The sequence below is a fragment of the Doryrhamphus excisus genome, chromosome 9 (genome assembly GCF_030265055.1).
Source record: "Doryrhamphus excisus isolate RoL2022-K1 chromosome 9, RoL_Dexc_1.0, whole genome shotgun sequence".
Classification (NCBI taxonomy): domain Eukaryota; kingdom Metazoa; phylum Chordata; class Actinopteri; order Syngnathiformes; family Syngnathidae; genus Doryrhamphus; species Doryrhamphus excisus.
The window spans coordinates 229,286-246,607 of NC_080474.1; the positions used below are offsets into that span (position 1 = coordinate 229,286).

General features: G+C 50.3%; 3 protein-coding genes across 12 annotated transcripts; 1 reads left to right on the forward strand and 2 right to left on the reverse strand.

The window, feature by feature from the left end:
• Position 1: 1 nt before the first annotated feature.
• Positions 2–5,595, reverse strand: popdc2 (popeye domain containing 2). Of its 2 annotated transcripts, none has more exons than XM_058083037.1 (4): positions 4,936–5,595; positions 3,109–3,217; positions 2,073–2,631; positions 2–856 (listed from the first exon to the last, which is right to left on the reverse strand). In XM_058083037.1, exons 1-3 carry the CDS (start codon positions 5,427–5,429, stop codon positions 2,122–2,124), a joined length of 1,113 nt encoding a protein of 370 aa, XP_057939020.1. In that variant the 5' UTR covers positions 5,430–5,595; the 3' UTR covers positions 2–856; positions 2,073–2,121. The 2 variants fall into 2 exon arrangements, with proteins under 2 accessions (XP_057939020.1, XP_057939021.1); XM_058083038.1 differs by having other exon boundaries at positions 5–856; positions 2,214–2,631; positions 4,936–5,589.
• hcn5 (hyperpolarization activated cyclic nucleotide-gated potassium channel 5) lies at positions 779–17,251 on the forward strand. Of its 7 annotated transcripts, none has more exons than XM_058083027.1 (12): positions 779–929; positions 1,912–2,004; positions 7,085–10,209; positions 10,789–10,975; positions 11,798–11,902; positions 12,007–12,144; positions 13,468–13,629; positions 14,178–14,271; positions 14,348–14,475; positions 15,739–15,885; positions 15,969–16,206; positions 16,716–17,242. In XM_058083027.1, exons 3-12 carry the CDS (start codon positions 10,121–10,123, stop codon positions 16,889–16,891), a joined length of 1,464 nt encoding a protein of 487 aa, XP_057939010.1. In that variant the 5' UTR covers positions 779–929; positions 1,912–2,004; positions 7,085–10,120; the 3' UTR covers positions 16,892–17,242. The 7 variants fall into 7 exon arrangements, with proteins under 7 accessions (XP_057939010.1, XP_057939014.1, XP_057939016.1 ...); XM_058083031.1 differs by having other exon boundaries at positions 7,085–7,225; XM_058083029.1 differs by lacking the exon at positions 1,912–2,004 and having other exon boundaries at positions 913–929.
• LOC131136320 (cytochrome c oxidase copper chaperone) lies at positions 6,608–8,333 on the reverse strand. 3 transcript variants are annotated; one of them, XM_058083045.1, is made up of 3 exons: positions 7,857–8,333; positions 7,057–7,237; positions 6,608–6,987 (listed from the first exon to the last, which is right to left on the reverse strand). In XM_058083045.1, the coding sequence occupies exons 2-3, from the start codon at positions 7,173–7,175 to the stop codon at positions 6,903–6,905; spliced, it is 204 nt and encodes a 67-aa protein (XP_057939028.1). In that variant the 5' UTR covers positions 7,176–7,237; positions 7,857–8,333; the 3' UTR covers positions 6,608–6,902. The 3 variants fall into 3 exon arrangements, with proteins under 3 accessions (XP_057939028.1, XP_057939027.1, XP_057939026.1); XM_058083044.1 differs by having other exon boundaries at positions 7,057–7,254; positions 7,857–8,332; XM_058083043.1 differs by having other exon boundaries at positions 7,057–7,182; positions 7,857–8,329.
• Positions 17,252–17,322: the final 71 nt, after the last annotated feature.

Here is a 17,322-nt window from a genome sequence, read left to right on the forward strand (position 1 = left end):
TTTAATATTTCTTCTTCATCATCATCATCATCATGCTGTACATTGTCCTTCATCTATACTAATATACTTCCACATGCGTGACGCATATTTAGCTAATGTTAGCCAAAGTGGGGTCTATTGTTTTTACGGTGGATCTTCTGTACCAGTACTTCCAAGACGACATGCTGGCTTGAATCTTGAATTACTGTATGCAAATACAGGAGCACCCATTTCATACCTGGTGTCTGGGCCAAGAAGTGAAACTTGATTCCACTTCTAATCCTACATTGGGCTGGCTGGTGGTACTTTGGACAATACATTCATGGATCAAATAGAAGTACAAACACTTCACACTTGTACTTGTTTGCTTTCTTCACTTATTTTGACTTATCTTAAAACTTCTTCCTTGTCCTTCTTTATACTTTAATACCGTTGTACTTTAAGTACCTTTATACTTTAGCTTCGTCTTTTCATGCTTTTATTGCCAAAGGACTTCCTGTTCTGAAAGACGTGCCGTCTGAACAAATCTATGAAAACCTATGAAAGTGGTCATGTGACAGGAAGTAGTCCGCTTTATGTACAAACGTTGGCCCCCTGGGGTAGAAATGTCACATTGTACAAGGTGTTTGTGTGGAACCAGAATGTTAGCATGATTATTTCTACAAACTGTCTAATAAAAGCCACGACACTACGAGGAAAACAGAGTCCCACCAAGAAAAGTAAGCTGTGGTCCAAATGTTGAAGTCGTTTGAAGGAAAGGAGACATGGCTGGAACACCTTCATCGATGAAGTCACAGTTTGGGCGTGTCGGTCGGAGCTAGCGGCGCCCGGACGCTCCTCTGGAAGCGAGGAGCCCGAGTCCTGTCGCTGCCGCCCCCTGTGGACACAAGCGGAACACACACCGCCACGCCGTCAATAACACGTCACGGAACACTTCAGCACGAGAACAGGTAAGATGGCGTCACCTTAACCCGGGTATCCCTTTGGGAACTCAGGATACAATTATTCAATTTATAGCTTTTTGTTTGCTCGTCCATGCTAACTAAACCTTGACAAATGCTAACAGCCATCATGGAGCCTTCATTGATGATGACAACTGACCATCAAGGACAATGTTTGGCTCAAGCAAACACTGATGCTAGCACAATGCTAGCAGGACCTCAAATGATGCTAACAAAACTTTTATGAGGATAAGCGCCGTACAAAATGGATGTATGGAAAACTTTCCATGAAGCTTTCAGACTTGCAAAGTTCAAAGTTGCTCACGATGCTAACAGTTTTTGGACTCATGTAGCGGATATTGAGTGACATTAACCGACCTTGACTGATGCTAACGGACCTTCAAAAGCCACTCCCATGCTAGCAGACATTCTGTGACACTGGCTGACCTTGACAAACGTTACTGATGCTAACGGACCTTCAAAAGTTGCTCATTGAACGTGTGATGAAGCTAACAATATTTGGGACTGGTAGCATTGCTGTCGAGGTGAGTTAAAAGACATTTGACTGATGCAAAAAGACCTTCAAAAGTTGCTCATGGAACATTTGACGACGGCAACACTATTTGGACTCATGCTAGCAGACGGATTGGAGCAGCCGTGTCTGCTATCAGTGGTCTTTAGCGTGCACAACACCCACTTTAATGAAGAGAAATGTTTTATATATCGTACATTGGCATTTCTTCATGTAAATTGAGGGAGCAAAAGCAGTATCGGCCACAAATATCGGCCCAAGCAAAATTGGCCATCAGCTAAGGGTGATGGAAAAAAATTGGTATTGGCATCGGCATAAAAAAAAAACATAGAACTACCTTCAAAGGTTTCTGGTAGATGGCTGGACGACTCTAGGAATATTAGCACTCATGCTAACAGACAGGTAGTGACGTTAAGTGACCTTGAGTGATGCTAACAGAACTTTCCCTGATGCTAACAGACCTTACGGGAAACCAACCATGCTAACAACCGATGGCGGGATTGAAACAAGCTAATGAAACACGCTAGGATGATAACGACGTCATCGTTCCAGGTTAGTACAAGCCGTGCGCTGCAAGCCAGTGTTTGAAGCGCCGCCCGGTGCCCAGGTGAGGTACTTACATGTAGCTTAAGTGGTGACCCAGTGTGTTAGCTCCAGAACCCAGCCCCTTTACCGCAAATAATCCCTCTCACTGCCATAGTCCATTAGGGAGCCCGCCACATCAGCAAAGTCCTCCAGGACCAGGCTGGTGGAGTCCTCACCGGAGGGCATCTCGGGGTCCGACACCCACGGGTTCTGGAGGTGCTCCTGTTGGGGGGGTTCGTCCACGGAGGTCTTCTCTTGTCCCTGGGGCCGTGGCTGGGAAGGGTGAGACTGGTCGAGTTCCCACCTCTGCGGGGCCGGTGCTTGACCCTGAGGCTCTTTTGGGGGGCCGCCGCCGTCGTCGCTGCTCTGCGAGGAGGGCGCCAGCACGTGGTAGAGGCTGGGCAGGCGGATGTCCAGCAGCACGCCGCTCTTGATGTAGAGCTTGTTGTTGAGGTTGTAGAGCTTCTCTGCGATGTCGAAGCCCAGCATGACGGAGAAGAGACGGGCCACGTAGCGCTCCTTGGAGAGCAGCGAGAAGAGGCGGCGGCGGCGCCAGGAAATGTAGCGGGAGTCTTCCTCTGCTGTCAGTGTGACCTGCCAGTCATACGTAGGAAGTAGAGTAAGGCCTCCATCATCACCGTTAATTAGTGACTAAGTGGGATTGCTAATTTAGAAATGGAATGTTTTTGTAGCTCGGCTAAAGTAAACAAACGCCTCTCCAGGTAGATCAAAACACATGTGTTGCTGCTGGATGTTCACAGTATCCGAGTCATTGAGTCATTGAGTCATTGAGTCATTGAGTCATTTAGTCAAAGACTAAGCTTTAAGACAAGTGCAGAGAAAGAGACGCTGATGAGCGCTTCCAAGGAACACCTTTACCTTGAAAGTACGCTAAACGCATTTTGAAAAGGGTTTCTGAAATGGAACAACGTATAACATAATTAGGAAACATATTTAAGCTAAGTTGATGAATCATGTCAGGGACCCTGTAATATGAATATGACTAATAATAGGCTGTAGTTAACCACAAAACAACACGTATTTATTCATTCTTATATTCTAAAAAACTACCTGGAACTTTCCCTCCTCGTTGGGCCTCAGAGACTCCCACTCGGGGGAGTCCAGGAACTGGTGCGGGTGGATGTAGTGCAGGAACTGACCCTCCAGAGATACGTTGATCCTGACGTGACGACAGGGAGGGAGGGGGAGAGAGCGAGAGGGAGAGAGAGAGAGGGAGAGAAGGTTGGAGAGGGGACAGAGCGAGATTAGCCAGTGATGGAGGAAGCTGTGGAGGTCACCTTCACCATCTCTGCTGGATGGTCAAATAGGTAGATCATACACTCTTGTGGGCCTGCGGATAAAGCCATCCGTCGGGGGAGGGCCGACGTGGATGGAGATCATCCAGGACGTGCAACATCCTTTACACCCCCTTTTCTCCTTTCACACGCGTCATTGTTACGCCCCGTCTTCCTTGTAATCTCTTCCCAACTTGGGCTGTCACGTAGGTAGACTTTGGGTGCTTCAGACGACCCCGTTCAAGGTCGTTGAAGCCGAGGTGTCAGACTGCGGTCTACACTTTGGAACATTTCCCACTGATTCCCACCAGATTTCCGTAAAAGAACCCCATAGGTATAGCATAGAAGACTTTGATGATCATCTAAAGGCATCGTGTCGTTGAAACATGATCAGAGGTCCAAGTGGACCACGTGGTTCAGCCCTGCACCCTGGCTGGGGCTCCAACCCGCATCCACAGACCCCCACAGCCTGAAAGCAGCACCGGGGCTGTCGGCGTCACCTGGTGGTCCGCTGCGGCTCTTTAAAGCGTCAGGGGGCGCAGGACGCACCCGCTGGCATCCTCCACACGGGGCAGTGCCGATACAGCCCCATGAAAGCTGCCTAGCAACAAGACTGCTAATCTGGTTCCAGGATCTCAGGGCTGGTGGATGTGGGCTGAGGTGACAGCCAGCTAGCTCGAACCTTACGTCAGATCCATGTTCTGATGAGTCATGAGTTCTGCTCCTCTTGTGGTCACGCGTCCCAAAAACCAGAGTAGTTTGTAGTGAAGATAACGAGCCCCAACCAGCAGGCCAAGCTGTTGGCAACACAGGAACAACAATGGCGTGTGGGGCCTCGTACGGTTGCTGCTGGAGGCAGGTTCAGTCCAACATCTGCTCGGGAAGCCTTCCATGTAGATGCAGATTAGAGCCTTCGGGCATGAGCTGACCCCGCCGTAGTGGGCTCCGCATACTCTTGGCCGTGCTGCGCTCTTAATGAAGCTAACTGAGGTCTGCTCCTCACAGCTAAACCACTGGAATCAAACCTGCACCAGCTCACCCCTCCGACACGTCACAAAAATGTACTTTCAGTATGAAAGACTGGCAGCCACAGAGACCAAAATACTTTTATAGTACTGGCAGATTGATTAGTGTACTACCTATGACTCCTGCTTTACTACACGCAGTACCTGCCTTCCTGTTTGACGATACTTTGGAGCAGCCCTTTACTGGCACTCATACATGTGGCAACGCCCGTGAGCACACCTCCAATGTCCAAATTGTGACTACTACTACTACCTTCATCCTCTTGGCATCCTCGTCCTCCTCCATGTCTGCTTCGCAATGCCAAACCCGCACAGCACTGGGGCCGGCAGCACTCATGCACGCCACCACGGCCACCACGGCCACCACGGCCACCACGCTTGGAGGCAAGCTACTTGTGTTGCCAGATATTTCCACGGTAATGCCTGGGCTAAGTCTAGGCTAAGCTGCACACTGACTACTTTACGGTATGGCCAAGCTGACCTGTCCCTCGACAAGACGTTTGAGCCACAGTAACCATGGTTGGCCATCCAGGCTGGACGGAGAATGAAGGGTCAAGGAGACCCACGGCAGCACCTACCTCCCAGACAGCAAGAAGGAAAGCTGCTCGATGGGCGTCTTGCCTTCCACGGCGTACGTCTCCCCAGCCTTCATCTCCAGCACCTTGTTCTCGAAGGCGGCCGCTATCTCCTTAAAGACCTGGACGGGCACGCCCAGCGGCAGGTAGACGTCCTGGTAGAGGGCGTTCATCTCCTCGCCGGGGAGGCCCTCCTGGTGCAGGCGGTACAGGAGGTGGCAGATCTGGCCCAGGCAGGCCAGCAGCAGGAGCAGGTTCCAGGTGGCGACGTCCAGGCCGCACACGGTCAGCCAGCCCCACAGGGTCAGGCACAGGAAGGAGGGGGTGAGGAAGCCGAAGATGAAGAGGCAGCCGTAGGCCCCGCTGCCCCCCATGTAGCCCAGGAAGAGCATGGTGTTGCCCAGGTGGTAGATGGCACCCTCTGTGTCGTTGCTCCAGCCGTTGCAGACCGGAGCGGAGAACAAGCGGTCCAGCAGGGTCCAGTCCTCCCCGCTCATGTTGGAAATGGACTATAAAAGATCCAAAGATCTGAGGACTCGCAACTAAAAGTTGGCGTGCAGCGCTAAGACGTTGTGGAAGGACAGCTAGAACAGGGTTCTGGTCTCATTATGCTCCCCTTCCTTTCTCTCTGCTGGTGGCCGCTCTGTCTCTGGAGCCAACAGCTGGAGGGGAGCGGATAAGGGGGTGGGGGGCTTCCGTAGCGTCCCACAAGGATCACCATGTTTGGACTTGAAACCCAAGGAGGACAGAGTGGCGGACACAAAGCAGGCCCGCTGCTTAACATAACTTGGGGGGGCGGGGGGCAGGAAGTGGGAGGGGAAGAACGAATTTGTGGCACTGATGCCTCCAGAGGTTCTGATTCTGTCTGAAGTGGGTCTCTTGGTTCCGACGCCAACACGGCCGGCCCGGTCAGTGGATCAGGACACATTTGGAGCCAGCAGGTCAGATTTCAGGTAAAAATATCCGCCTCCTGCCTCACATGCTCAGCGGTCCCGCCCGCCCCACGAGTCCATCCCAGACTAAAAAACAAGACCAGAGCCACGGTCCACTTTGTTAGACTCCAATGATAAGCGGACTTCATGACACATTCGTGTTCAATGCAACTTTAACATGGTACAGTTTACATTGCTGCAGAATTGGGATCAGATCTAGATCAAGTCTGGTTTCACATTAAAGCCTCAAATGTTACACACTACAAATGTATTCCAATTAAATACATTCAGTTTAGAAATCCCCCCCCCCCATCAGATCCAGATTAAAGCTGGTTTGACATTAAATCTACAGGTAAAACGGAACACCAATGTTACGTTTACATTGCTAGAAAGTTTGGATTAGATCCAGACCTCCTAGCATACTGGATCCTACCCAGCGTGTCCCACTACTGCAAGTACTGCAACTACTGCAAGTACTTGTACTGCACATTGAAAGGACTTGGCGTCCAAGGACAAACGCTGTCAGCGTGGCTTTTAGCCGCATGTGTTGAGTGGGTTTTTTCGCGAGGAGTGTGAAGCAGCATCAGCGTGCCAGGCCCACAACAGAGGAAGAATGCAGATATGTCAAGTATTGACTGCAGTTATTTTAAGCCTAAGTGCATACCAGGGACAGCAGCCATTCACAGGGAGGAGACGCTCCCCCGTTAATAATACATAGTCCGCTCTTCAAAGCAAGCACAAACTTATTGCATAGAACTTTTATTCTATTCCAACAGCACAAAGCTCTTTTCACACATTCCTCACATTCTTCCAAAATAAAAGTACATCATTCACGCGTGGAATAAATAAGAGGGGAAGAAGTGAGCGGCTGGCCTGTCTTGCGTTTGCGACGTCAGACGACAAGAGGCGGGCGGCGGGCTGCACGGAAAGACATCAGAGGCATGCTCGGGTCCTAAACTTAGCATTTCACACAGCCGCCGGACTCCCATGGCCGACGCGTCACACCGCTGCCAGACCCGCCCACCTTGGAGGGAGCCATTAAATCTTGAATCCAAGCTGCCTCATGCAATCTTTGTGAGCCTCAATCAGCGCCGTGCATTCCTCTTCCCCCTTCTCAATGATGCTAGAGAACAGGAAAAACCCAGATCACAGGCTGTTTTAAGAGGAGGTTGCCCCCAAACGGGATAGTTACCATGCATCTCTGACTTTCTTGGTTTCAGGACAAGCGCAGCACGGCCTCAGCGGCTTCTTCACCTCGCCGCCCTGGCTCACGGATGGCGGCTCCACGCTGGCGGCAGACACGGTCGACATCTTCTGGCTGCGTGGCACACAGGAATAATCCTTCAGGATCCTCTGCTCTGGTCCAAGTCACACTGTACACCACACCCGCCTTTATGGGTCATTTGATAGAAAGAAATGGCATGGGATCCATCACCTCTCGGAGCCATGCATCTGGTCTGAGCCACACATAACTGGAATAATTCCAGTTTCCTTCCCTTCCATTCCAACTTGGCATTGCCGGGTCAAACAATGAGCAAGTGTGCTCGGGCCAACTGTCACACATGTCCTCATTTTGTAATCTTCCCAGCCAATTTCAGATGACCTAAATTAGCCTTTTACCGGCACATATTCCCACAGAGGCTATGCCGACATTGGCGTTCTTATTACGGGCAGGGATGGAGGTGTGTCCTCGGGCGGAAGGGAAACCACTAGACGCGTCAAACTATCATTTAAAACGGCGGAACTGTAGATAAATAAGAACTAAGAAGAAACATTACGGAGTTTTGCTGTGCTGATGTTGAAGAAGTCCTAGTTCCTGTATTGCATAACGCATGTGTTTACTAGCTCGCTAGCTAGCTTAAAAGTCACGCCGTTATGTCAAGCGCTAAAAGTTCCCTAAAACACACACAATAACATCACTAAAAGGAGCACAGACGACCAAGGCGGGGTATAGATGTATACAGATATACATATATACAGATATATACTTACCGGGGGAGGGAAGCCGGTGAACGATGCTAACTACCGCTTCACCTTCACGAGTGTGGCTTTATACAACGTCACGTGACCGCGACACAGGCTTCTGGGAAATGTAGTCTTTACACGGATTATAACCACGCTGAACGATCAGGTGCCTTTATTTATTCATTTATTTTTTTGCATTACGACGAAGACCCGACGCATGCAATATCTATTCACCAAATCATCAGTCAATGACTTTGTTCATTTGAAGCTACATTTGCTTTGATGGCCATGATGTCTGGCAGCACTATGCTAGCGGCTAGTACGGACAGGGCCCAACATCCCAAAGTGAATTCATAAGTTCCAAACACAAAACTCGGGTTCCGTTTTATGAGCTAATCTGCAGTACTTCCCTCATCCGGTCGATTTGGGGTTCGGTATCTTTTTGGCCTTTGCGGCATTTTCCGCCGCCATTCCAAAAACATGCCCCAATTGGAGCCATACAGTTTGTACTGTACGTGTCCTGTGATTGACAGCCGAGAGCGAGCCCCGCCCACCCAAAGTCAGCTGGCACCGGCTCATCTTATGAGGACAAGCCCCACAAGCGGGACCTTTCCTTGGAATGCTGTACAAGCTGCTGCCGGCAGGACAAAATATAGAACGCGGGGGCTCGGGAGTATTGAAATATGAAAAATGCATGTGTGTTTTTACATGCCTGCTGTGCGTCAGCAAAAGAAAAGCCATGCGTAAGCAAGCAGAAGCCCTGAGTCATTCCCAGCGACCAGCTGTGTCCCGTTTAAACAAACAGGAAGCTTTGCATATTATTCATTTGCTCGCCTCCGCCTGGACGATAGTTACCTTTTTTTTGGGGGGGGGGGGCAACATTGCTGCTGCCTAAGCGCCACATTGCTGCTTTAGTGCTGCTTTAGTGCTGTGTTGATGATGATGAGTCCTTGTGTGAGTCCTCATCATCCCTCCTATCTCTATTTTTTGCCAAAAAAATGAGCAGAGTGAGCGCTCTCGTCTCTCTCCAAGTCCGCTGATTAGCCAACAAATTGCCTCCCAGGACAATAAAGCTCCATGCCGGTTGAGAAAACAAAGTCTTGGGTAATCAGCAGTAGATCATACGTAGGTGGGCTTTGGGGAAAAGATCCATTTCAAACAGAACTTTCACTTTGACACAAATATTTGTGACAGCTCAAACATCTCAACTATACCAACATGGTTGTTTGAGTGCTAATAACTATTTAGCATTTTGTCATGTGGACGTGAACCGTGCGTGTGATTGTGTTCAAATGTCCCTACATACCCCCACCCCCTCACCCCTCCTGCCAGCTCCTACCAGGTGCCCTACTGCCCCCTGGTGGCCGTTTTTATGGCTTAAAAGTGCTCTGACATCAAATGCATCAGCAGAGTTGCATCATCACCTCCTTTTGCCTCTCACGCACAAAAACACAAAGTGCGTAGGAATATGTCGTTAACCCTAAAAAATCATCATGAAATCATCTTTAGTATTGAAAGATCTCAGAAAGTACTTTTCAATTTCATCTGGGTTTTCCTGGAGCTGCAGCACGCCAGCCTTTGAAAGACGGCCCTCCAGCGTCGTGAAAAGGAAACAATCGCCTCCGCACGAGAAAACATGCGGTCCATGTAAGCCGCCACGAATTCACCTTTGTCGCTGACGTGACCTCACAGTTAATCCCGTCATGTGGCACCATCCCTCCTGCCAGCGGCTTAAGTAAAACGATGAAAACCCACGTGTGCCTGACTAATGTGTAAATGATCCACACAGGAGGAACTGCAGAGGCATCAAGTGACAGTCAAGTGTTTCCTTACATCTGAGCCCCCCCCCCCCCCCCATTCCCCAACCCCCCCGAATAAGGAATGGACTTTAGCCTCTTGACACGGCATGATTGATGGAGGATGAAAGTTAAGTCCTGAATAGTTGATGAGCTGAGAGGAAAAGAGAAGAAATGAAAAGATTGGATGCAGAAATAGAGAGAGAGAGGGAGAGAGCGAGGGGGCGAGCCAGGACGAGGGAGGCTGGGCATCATCCCCTCGCCCCGCCACCACCCGCCTTCATTAAGGCTGAGCTCTTGCACGGAGAAGCACCTTGCGGCCCCCAGAGGAGGGCAGAAGAAGAAGGGATGGTGCCATGAGGAGATCCAGCCGTGCCGCGGCGGCCATGGAGAGACTGAGGGGTCCGGCGGCGGCGGCGGGGGGGGGGGTGCTCCAGGGCCACCTGTGGGTGGAGAGCCCTGCTCCTGCCGCAGCAAAACCGCCAGTCGCTGTACATGTACGGCAGCGAGGTGGCGGTGGAGAAGGAGTGCTTACGCCAACTCCAGAGCGGCGTCTTTGTCATCCACCCCTTCAGCCTCCTGAGGTAACGACACACGCCGACCACCCCCAGCCCCCACCCCCAGCCCCCACCCCACCCCCCTAAACTGCCCACAAAGTTGCTCTGAACTCAAATCTACTTTTGAACGCGCATGTGCTGGTCCTGGTGTTGATGTTTACGTTGGCCGCGTGAATTGGTCACATTTCATATTGACAATCGTTTGGATATTCATGCTCATGTTGACTGCAGCAGAAATATGAAATATACGTTTCACGTTGGGATGGTTCACTTGTCACGTGGAAGAGAGTTATGACCAATACATGGATACATCTTATTCCTATATATTCCTATCGTTATTCCAATATCTTCCATGTTGGTCGTCCTGGATTTCAGACTACCACAAAGACGGGAGCCAAATTCCTTTTTGTTGCCCGACTGAAAGAATTCCAGGAAGAGTCACATTATCTCCTGCAGTGTTGTTGTCGCCAGTAAGGTGATCAAAGTGAAAAAGGAGACGCAGCAGAGAGTTATTTGAGCCTCGCAATGGAGACGTGGACCAACCCCCCCCCCCCCATCCGACAAGAAAGAATAAAGGCTTGCATTTGTGTGATGTTCCTCCCACAGGAGCTACTACATCATGGGCATGATGGCCATCACGTTCCTCAACCTAATTGGCATCCCCATGGAGATAGCGTTCCTGGACCGGACCGGCGGGCTGGCATGGGAAGGCTTTAATGTCTTCTCCGACACGCTCTTCCTGATTGATGTGGCCTTGAATTTTCGCATGGGCATCATCGCGGAGGACGGCGAGGTGAGGGCGGCCGCACGCTTTCTATTTTCAGGCGCAATCTGGAGCACTGTAACCCCGTGTAGACCACATGCGCAGGCCTCCTGTCCGTAATCTACTCCACAGGCACATCAGTCGAGATTAATACCCCCGCCCCACGCCCCACGCCCCACCCACCACCACATGGGAACGGGGGAAATTGGCCGTTGCGGTTGGGTTTGGTAACAGGGATTGGCTGCGTGAGAGACACTAAGCTGCGCTTCATCTGCTCACCTTTTGGCACATCAGCTGCTCCACGGCCCATCTGTGCTCTTGGAGGCAGCAAACGGGTGGTGAGCTGGCCCCCCCGGCACCCCTGGTGGCCCCGGCCGCCCTGGTCCCCCTGACCCCCTGGCCGCCAGTCCAGGCCGTACCCCCTTACCCCCGTGCCCCCAGTGATGACAATCATGTATGATATGTAATGATCATGTAAATCCAACAATATTTTTGGGGTACAAATCCACCTTGAACACAATGGGACCACCTTGTACGCAAAGCCAGGCTTAAATCTCTGATGTGGAGCGAAGGACACGCTAACCGGGGCGTACGATGGGAATGCAAAGGAAAAGCTCAATTCCCAGACAGGAGTTGCAGGCAGCAGCTCAAACTCCAACAACTCTTTGTACGACTTAAAAATCGTATTCCCATTCCAACGTGTCGCGTGTGGGAGACGTTGGACATCAGGAAACGACACCGCCAGAGCCTGGGCTGCCTTGCGGGGGTACCTAATGAAGTGTCCCGCATGCATTAATAGCTGATAAAAAGATGAGTCTATCTGCTGAGTCATGCTGCTCTCGTCTTTCCCAGGAAGCTATTCTGGACATCAAGCAGATCCGAGTGAGCTACCTGAGGACCTGGTTCATTCCGGACGTTATTGCCGCCTTCCCTATTGGCTACATACTGCTGTTTGCGGTAATAAGGCACATTATTAGATGGCGCCATTGTTTGGTGGGGGGCGGGGGGACGGGGGGGTCTAATAAGATGACATCGGTGTGTGTGATGTGATTGTGTGCCAGGACTTGCACTACCACAGTGACGACAACCCCTCCAAGACCACCAAGATGATGAGAATCCTCATGTTTGTGCGCATCCTCAGCCTGATCCGACTGGCCCGGGTGTCCAGGCTGGTCCGCTTCTTCAACGAAGTGGAGAAAGTAAGCAGATGTTGAAGATGATTGACATTTGATTGACTCTTTAGCAGCGTCCAAAACTCATCAATGACTTCATTTGCAACCTTAAAAACTCTCAGCCAGGCTCGTTTCTAGACGTGGACAAAAACCTTATCGGTGGTTTGATTCCCTCCAAAGTAGAAGTTAACTTAGGTGAGTTAACTTAGGTGAGTTAACTTAGGTGAGTTAACTTAGGTGTCAGTGCGAGTAAAGAACTACTACTAGTACTACTGTACTACTTCAAACATATTTAGGGGCCTTTTTTCAAGCCAACAATGATAAAGACTCGAAATGTGATGATAACCGCAGAACAGGAAATACAACTTCTTGGCAAGTTGCAGAAAAATAACATTTGAGGGGTACCCAGGCTGCTCAGTACAATATGGCTCGTGTGACAATAATTATCGCTAGAAAAAAAATGTTTCAAGTGTCATTTTTAGTCATGTGAAAAAGAGGTAGCCTGGATGTCCTGGCCTAGTGGACCATTTGATTTGGGATGGCTTGGATGAGTTGGGATGGCTTGGATGAGTTGGGATGGCTTGGATGAGTTGGGATGGCTTGGATGAGTTGGGATGGCTTGGATGAGTTGGGATGGCTTGGATGAGTTGGGATGGCTTGGATGAGTTGGGATGACTTTGGATGAGTTGGGGTGGCTTGGATGAGTTGGGATGGCTTGGATGAGTTGGGATGACTTGGATGAGTTGGGATGGCTTGGATGAGTTGGGATGGCTTGGATGAGTTGGGATGGCTTGGATGAGTTGGGATGACTTGGATGAGTTGGGATGGCTTGGATGAGTTGGGATGGCTTGGATGAGTTGGGATGGCTTGGATGAGTTGGGATGACTTGGATGAGTTGGGATGGCTTGGATGAGTTGGGATGGCTTGGATGAGTTGGGATGACTTGGATGAGTTGGGATGGCTTGGATGAGTTGGGATGACTTGGATGAGTTGGGATGGCTTGGATGAGTTGGGATGGCTTGGATGAGTTGGGATGGCTTGGATGAGTTGGGATGGCTTGGATGAGTTGGGATGACTTTGGATGAGTCGGAAAGTCCTGCATGAGTGGGACGCTTTCACGGTGGAACTTTCATTTTCAATGGGTATAAGTTTGGTGGAATTCGGGGATTTTTGGAAGATCTGGGAATGTTGAGAAATATTAGAATAAAAGCAAACTATTCCCGAATGAGCCGAACGATTTGATGCTGAATTGCTTTGGCGGAATAGGAAACTGCTTAGAAAGTTATGCACTTTTCATCATTTTCTTTCCAAATATTGGACATCAGGTGGAAAACTGTCCTGTTTTCCCAGGTATCCAACGCCAACCTGGAGGTGGTGCGTCTCTTCTTCCGCATCCTGTCTCTGTTCATGATGATTTTCCTGCTGTGCCACTGGAACGGCTGCATCCAGTACTTTGTTCCCATGCTGGAGGAGTTCCCGACTGACTGCTGGGTCCGAAAAGAAAACCTGATGGTGCGATGACTTCCATTTTTGCCACCAGTGTCTACGTGACCGCTCTTTAAGGTTCATGCGTGGCTCGTCAGGGGTCTCCAACCAGCGTCGTGGGCTACCAGTGGCGCCTAAGCACTCGTCAAGTAGCTCCCCAAGGATTCATTCCTTCGTTATCAACTCCTGTGCCGCCAAAATTAGACAGTGGGGGTCGGCAGTAGTGCGGAAGTAGTACTTGGGAGTGGGACCAATCACAGAGGAGTGGCCGTGCCGGGAGGTGGGTCGTGGGTGGAATTAATTCTGGAATAGGTGCAGATTGTGGAAGATCTAGAAAGCTGTGTGTGCGGGCTATTGTGTGGCGCTGCTCTATAGGAGTCTCCATCTGAAAAGAAAGGGCCCAAAATGAGCACAATGGTCCCCTTTCATTCTGGCCCCAAATATGCAAAGCTAGCTTAATGATGCATATTTTGGGCGGAGTCAAGCAGAAACCATGAGTTGTGAGGTGGGGGGGGGGGGTGTCAATGTTTGTGACGTGCGGTGCCGGACATTAAGGAGCAACATCTTCCTTCCAGAATGCCACGGTCATCGTGAAGTACTCTTGGGGAGTTTTCCGGGCTCTTTCCCAGATGATCGCGCTCTCCTACGGATCCATGGACGCCCCCACAAGTGAGGCCCCTCCCTCCACGTGGGTTGAAGTGTGAAGGCACAGAAGCACTGTTGACCTTGTGTCCTGTGTCGGTAGATTACGTGGAGATGTGGATCGTCATGGTCAGCATGGTGTCCGGCTGCCTGATGTACACCGTGCTGGTGGCCAACACCACCGCCATGATCGCCAACAGTGACCCCGCCTCCAAGGAGTACAAGAGCAAGGTCGGCACGCCACAAAAGATACGGAGCTGTGGTGCTGATCAGCTGTTTGTCTGTTGTGTCCTTCATCCACTGCATGCTAGCAACGCTAGCAACGCTAGCAGCGCTAACATTCCACTCATGTTAGCTTAGCCCCCTTGGATGGTGGAGGGGGGGGGGCATTCCTGACTGTGCCAAGGCACCCTCTGTTGTGTCTGCAGTGGCATCTTCCCAAGAGGTCCCCTTAAATAAATACCCAATCAGCCCCCCCAGGAACCCCCTGGCCCTCCAGATGACAGAGCTCTATTTTAAGACGCGTGGCAAAGCCTGGTTTTTACTAAGTGGTGGGTGTATGCACGTGGCGGTATTAGTATTAGTATTAGTATTAGTATTAGTATTAGTATTAGTATTAGTATTAGTATTAGTATTAGTATTAGTATCAGTCAATGACAACAACATGGAAATGAAACTTGTTATTACTAAATAGAAAATCCCATTACAGGAAGCGCTAATAAGTGCTTGGGCCCCCCTTAGCAGCAACAACTGCAATCAAACGTTTGTGCTAACTTGCAATGAGTCTCTTCCAGGATTGTTGTCATTCAGCCACATTGGAGGCTTTTCCAGCATGAAGCCTGCATGAAGGTCATGCCACAGCATCTCAATAGGATTCAGATCAGGACTTGGACTAGGCCGCTCCAAGGTCTTCATGTGCTTTGGTGGACTTGCTAACTGCAGGCCGTTTTTGCCCAGTGTCTGTCTTAGGGTGGAGTCGTGAACTCTGACCTTCACTGAGGCAAGTGAGGCCTGCGCCTCTTTGGATGTTGTTGTGGGGTCTTTTGTGACCTCTCGGATGAGTCGTTGGCCAGCCACTCCTAGGAAGGTTCACCACCATTCCATGTGTTGGCCATCTGTGGATAATGGCTCTCACTGTGGTTGGCTGCAGTCCCAAAGCTTTAGAAATGGCTTTATAACCGTTTCCACACTGATAGAACTCATTCAATCATCTCATTGAAGTTATGTATGGAAGCGGGGGGGGGGGGGGGGGGGGCGATCACCTCGCTCTTCACACTGGGTGATGTAGGTTTGGATGTTTTTCTCCCTTAATAGTAAAAGAAGTTTCATTTAGTGTTGAGATGTGTTGTCATTGACTAATATTTATCATATGAATAATATCTCTTACAAAATGAGTTTGAAGATGGGAAGTGTTTCAGTGGGGGGCAAAGACCAGGGGACCTTCTGGTTGAAGTTGTAGATGCTGGTGTCCAAAGCCAACCACTATGTCCTCAGATGAGTCGCTTGGAGCACTACATGGCCTTCATGAAGCTCCCGCCGGAGCTGCAGCTGCGCATCACCAACTACTACCAGGCGCGCTACGGAGGCAAGTGGTTTGACGAGAAGGAAGTCATGCATACCGTGTCGTCGGCGCTCAAGGAGGTATGACCCCCCCCGTTGTTCCCAAGGCTAACGCTAACTGTCGGCTGTCAGCCTTCCATCTAATGTCGGCTCTGGCGTTGCAGCAAATCCTGACGGTGATGTGCAGCCGCCTGCTGAGGAACATGCCGCTGTTCCGGAGTCAGGACGACAACTTCCTCAGCTCCGTGGTTCAGAGGTTGGAGTACGAGGTCTACCAGGAGGGAGACGTCATCACCCGGGAGAACGTGCCGGGCGACCGCATGTTCTTCGTCGACCATGGCCAAGTGCTGGAGGAGAACGACTCCTTCCAGAGGGAACTGTGTGACGGAGACTTCTTTGGAGGTGTGCTTGATTTACCGCTCTTTCTAAATCCAGCTGGAATAGGTGCAGGCTGTGGAAGACCTAGAAAGCCTTGCGTGTAGCCGGCGGATAGGAGTCCCCAACTCAACACAAAGGGCCCAAAGCGAGCCTCGTAGGTCCCCGTTAATAAAATAATAACTACAGGGTCCAGGTGAAGGCCATCGGAGGACCAACCATTTCCTAGAATTCTACCGCCATCCATCTTGTACCGCCTATCCGAGGTCAGGTGGGGGGGGGGGCATGTTAAAGCAGAGGTCGTGTGAAATGTCCCGTCCTAAAGTGAGCGGCCACATTTGCAATGTGAGCATCTTTCATGGTCAACGTATTATCTTCTCCGCTCGGGGATTGATTTAATTCTCCGGCTTTAAGTCTTTCTAAGCCAAGCAGCCCCAAAACGCGGCTTATTTCTTTCTTTCCTCTGGGATTAATTGTCAGTTGTGCGGGCGTCCGTGCTCGCTCATTAACTGTGCTGTGGTGTGTGTGCCGCTCAGAGGCGTGCGTGCTGACCAGAGGCAAACATCTGGCCACGGCCAAGGCGCTGACTGACTGCCAGTGCTTCAGCCTGTCCTGTGATGACTTTCGGGAGGTGCTGCAGGGCTTCCCGGATGTCAGGAAGGACCTGGAGGACATGGTGGAGCTCCAGTATTCGGGAGAGGGACTGGTGTGAGGAGCGGGACGAGACCGCGCCTCCACCACAACATGAGCAGTTAGCCAATATCCATCATGATCATATCTACTGTACCCATCACGTGTCAGCAATAATCAATAAAGTATCCTGTATGCGTCCTCAGCAATAGTACACATTTAACACACGCAGTATTTTCCCTGACTTTTCAAGTAACACTCCGACTTTTTGTGTATCTGGTTTTTGGTACCCTGCAATCCACGCTAATCCTCTGTACCTAAAGTATACACACAGCAGTATGTTATGCAGTATTTACAATAGCGATCAGTACTGTCATTGCACGGTATAATAATAATAATCATTCATTGATTTGGTATGCATGTCCATCCTATGAAACCCTAATGAGGCAAGAAACAGATGACATTTGCCTTTCACGATGATAGTAACTTATGATAAATACATATTTATACACA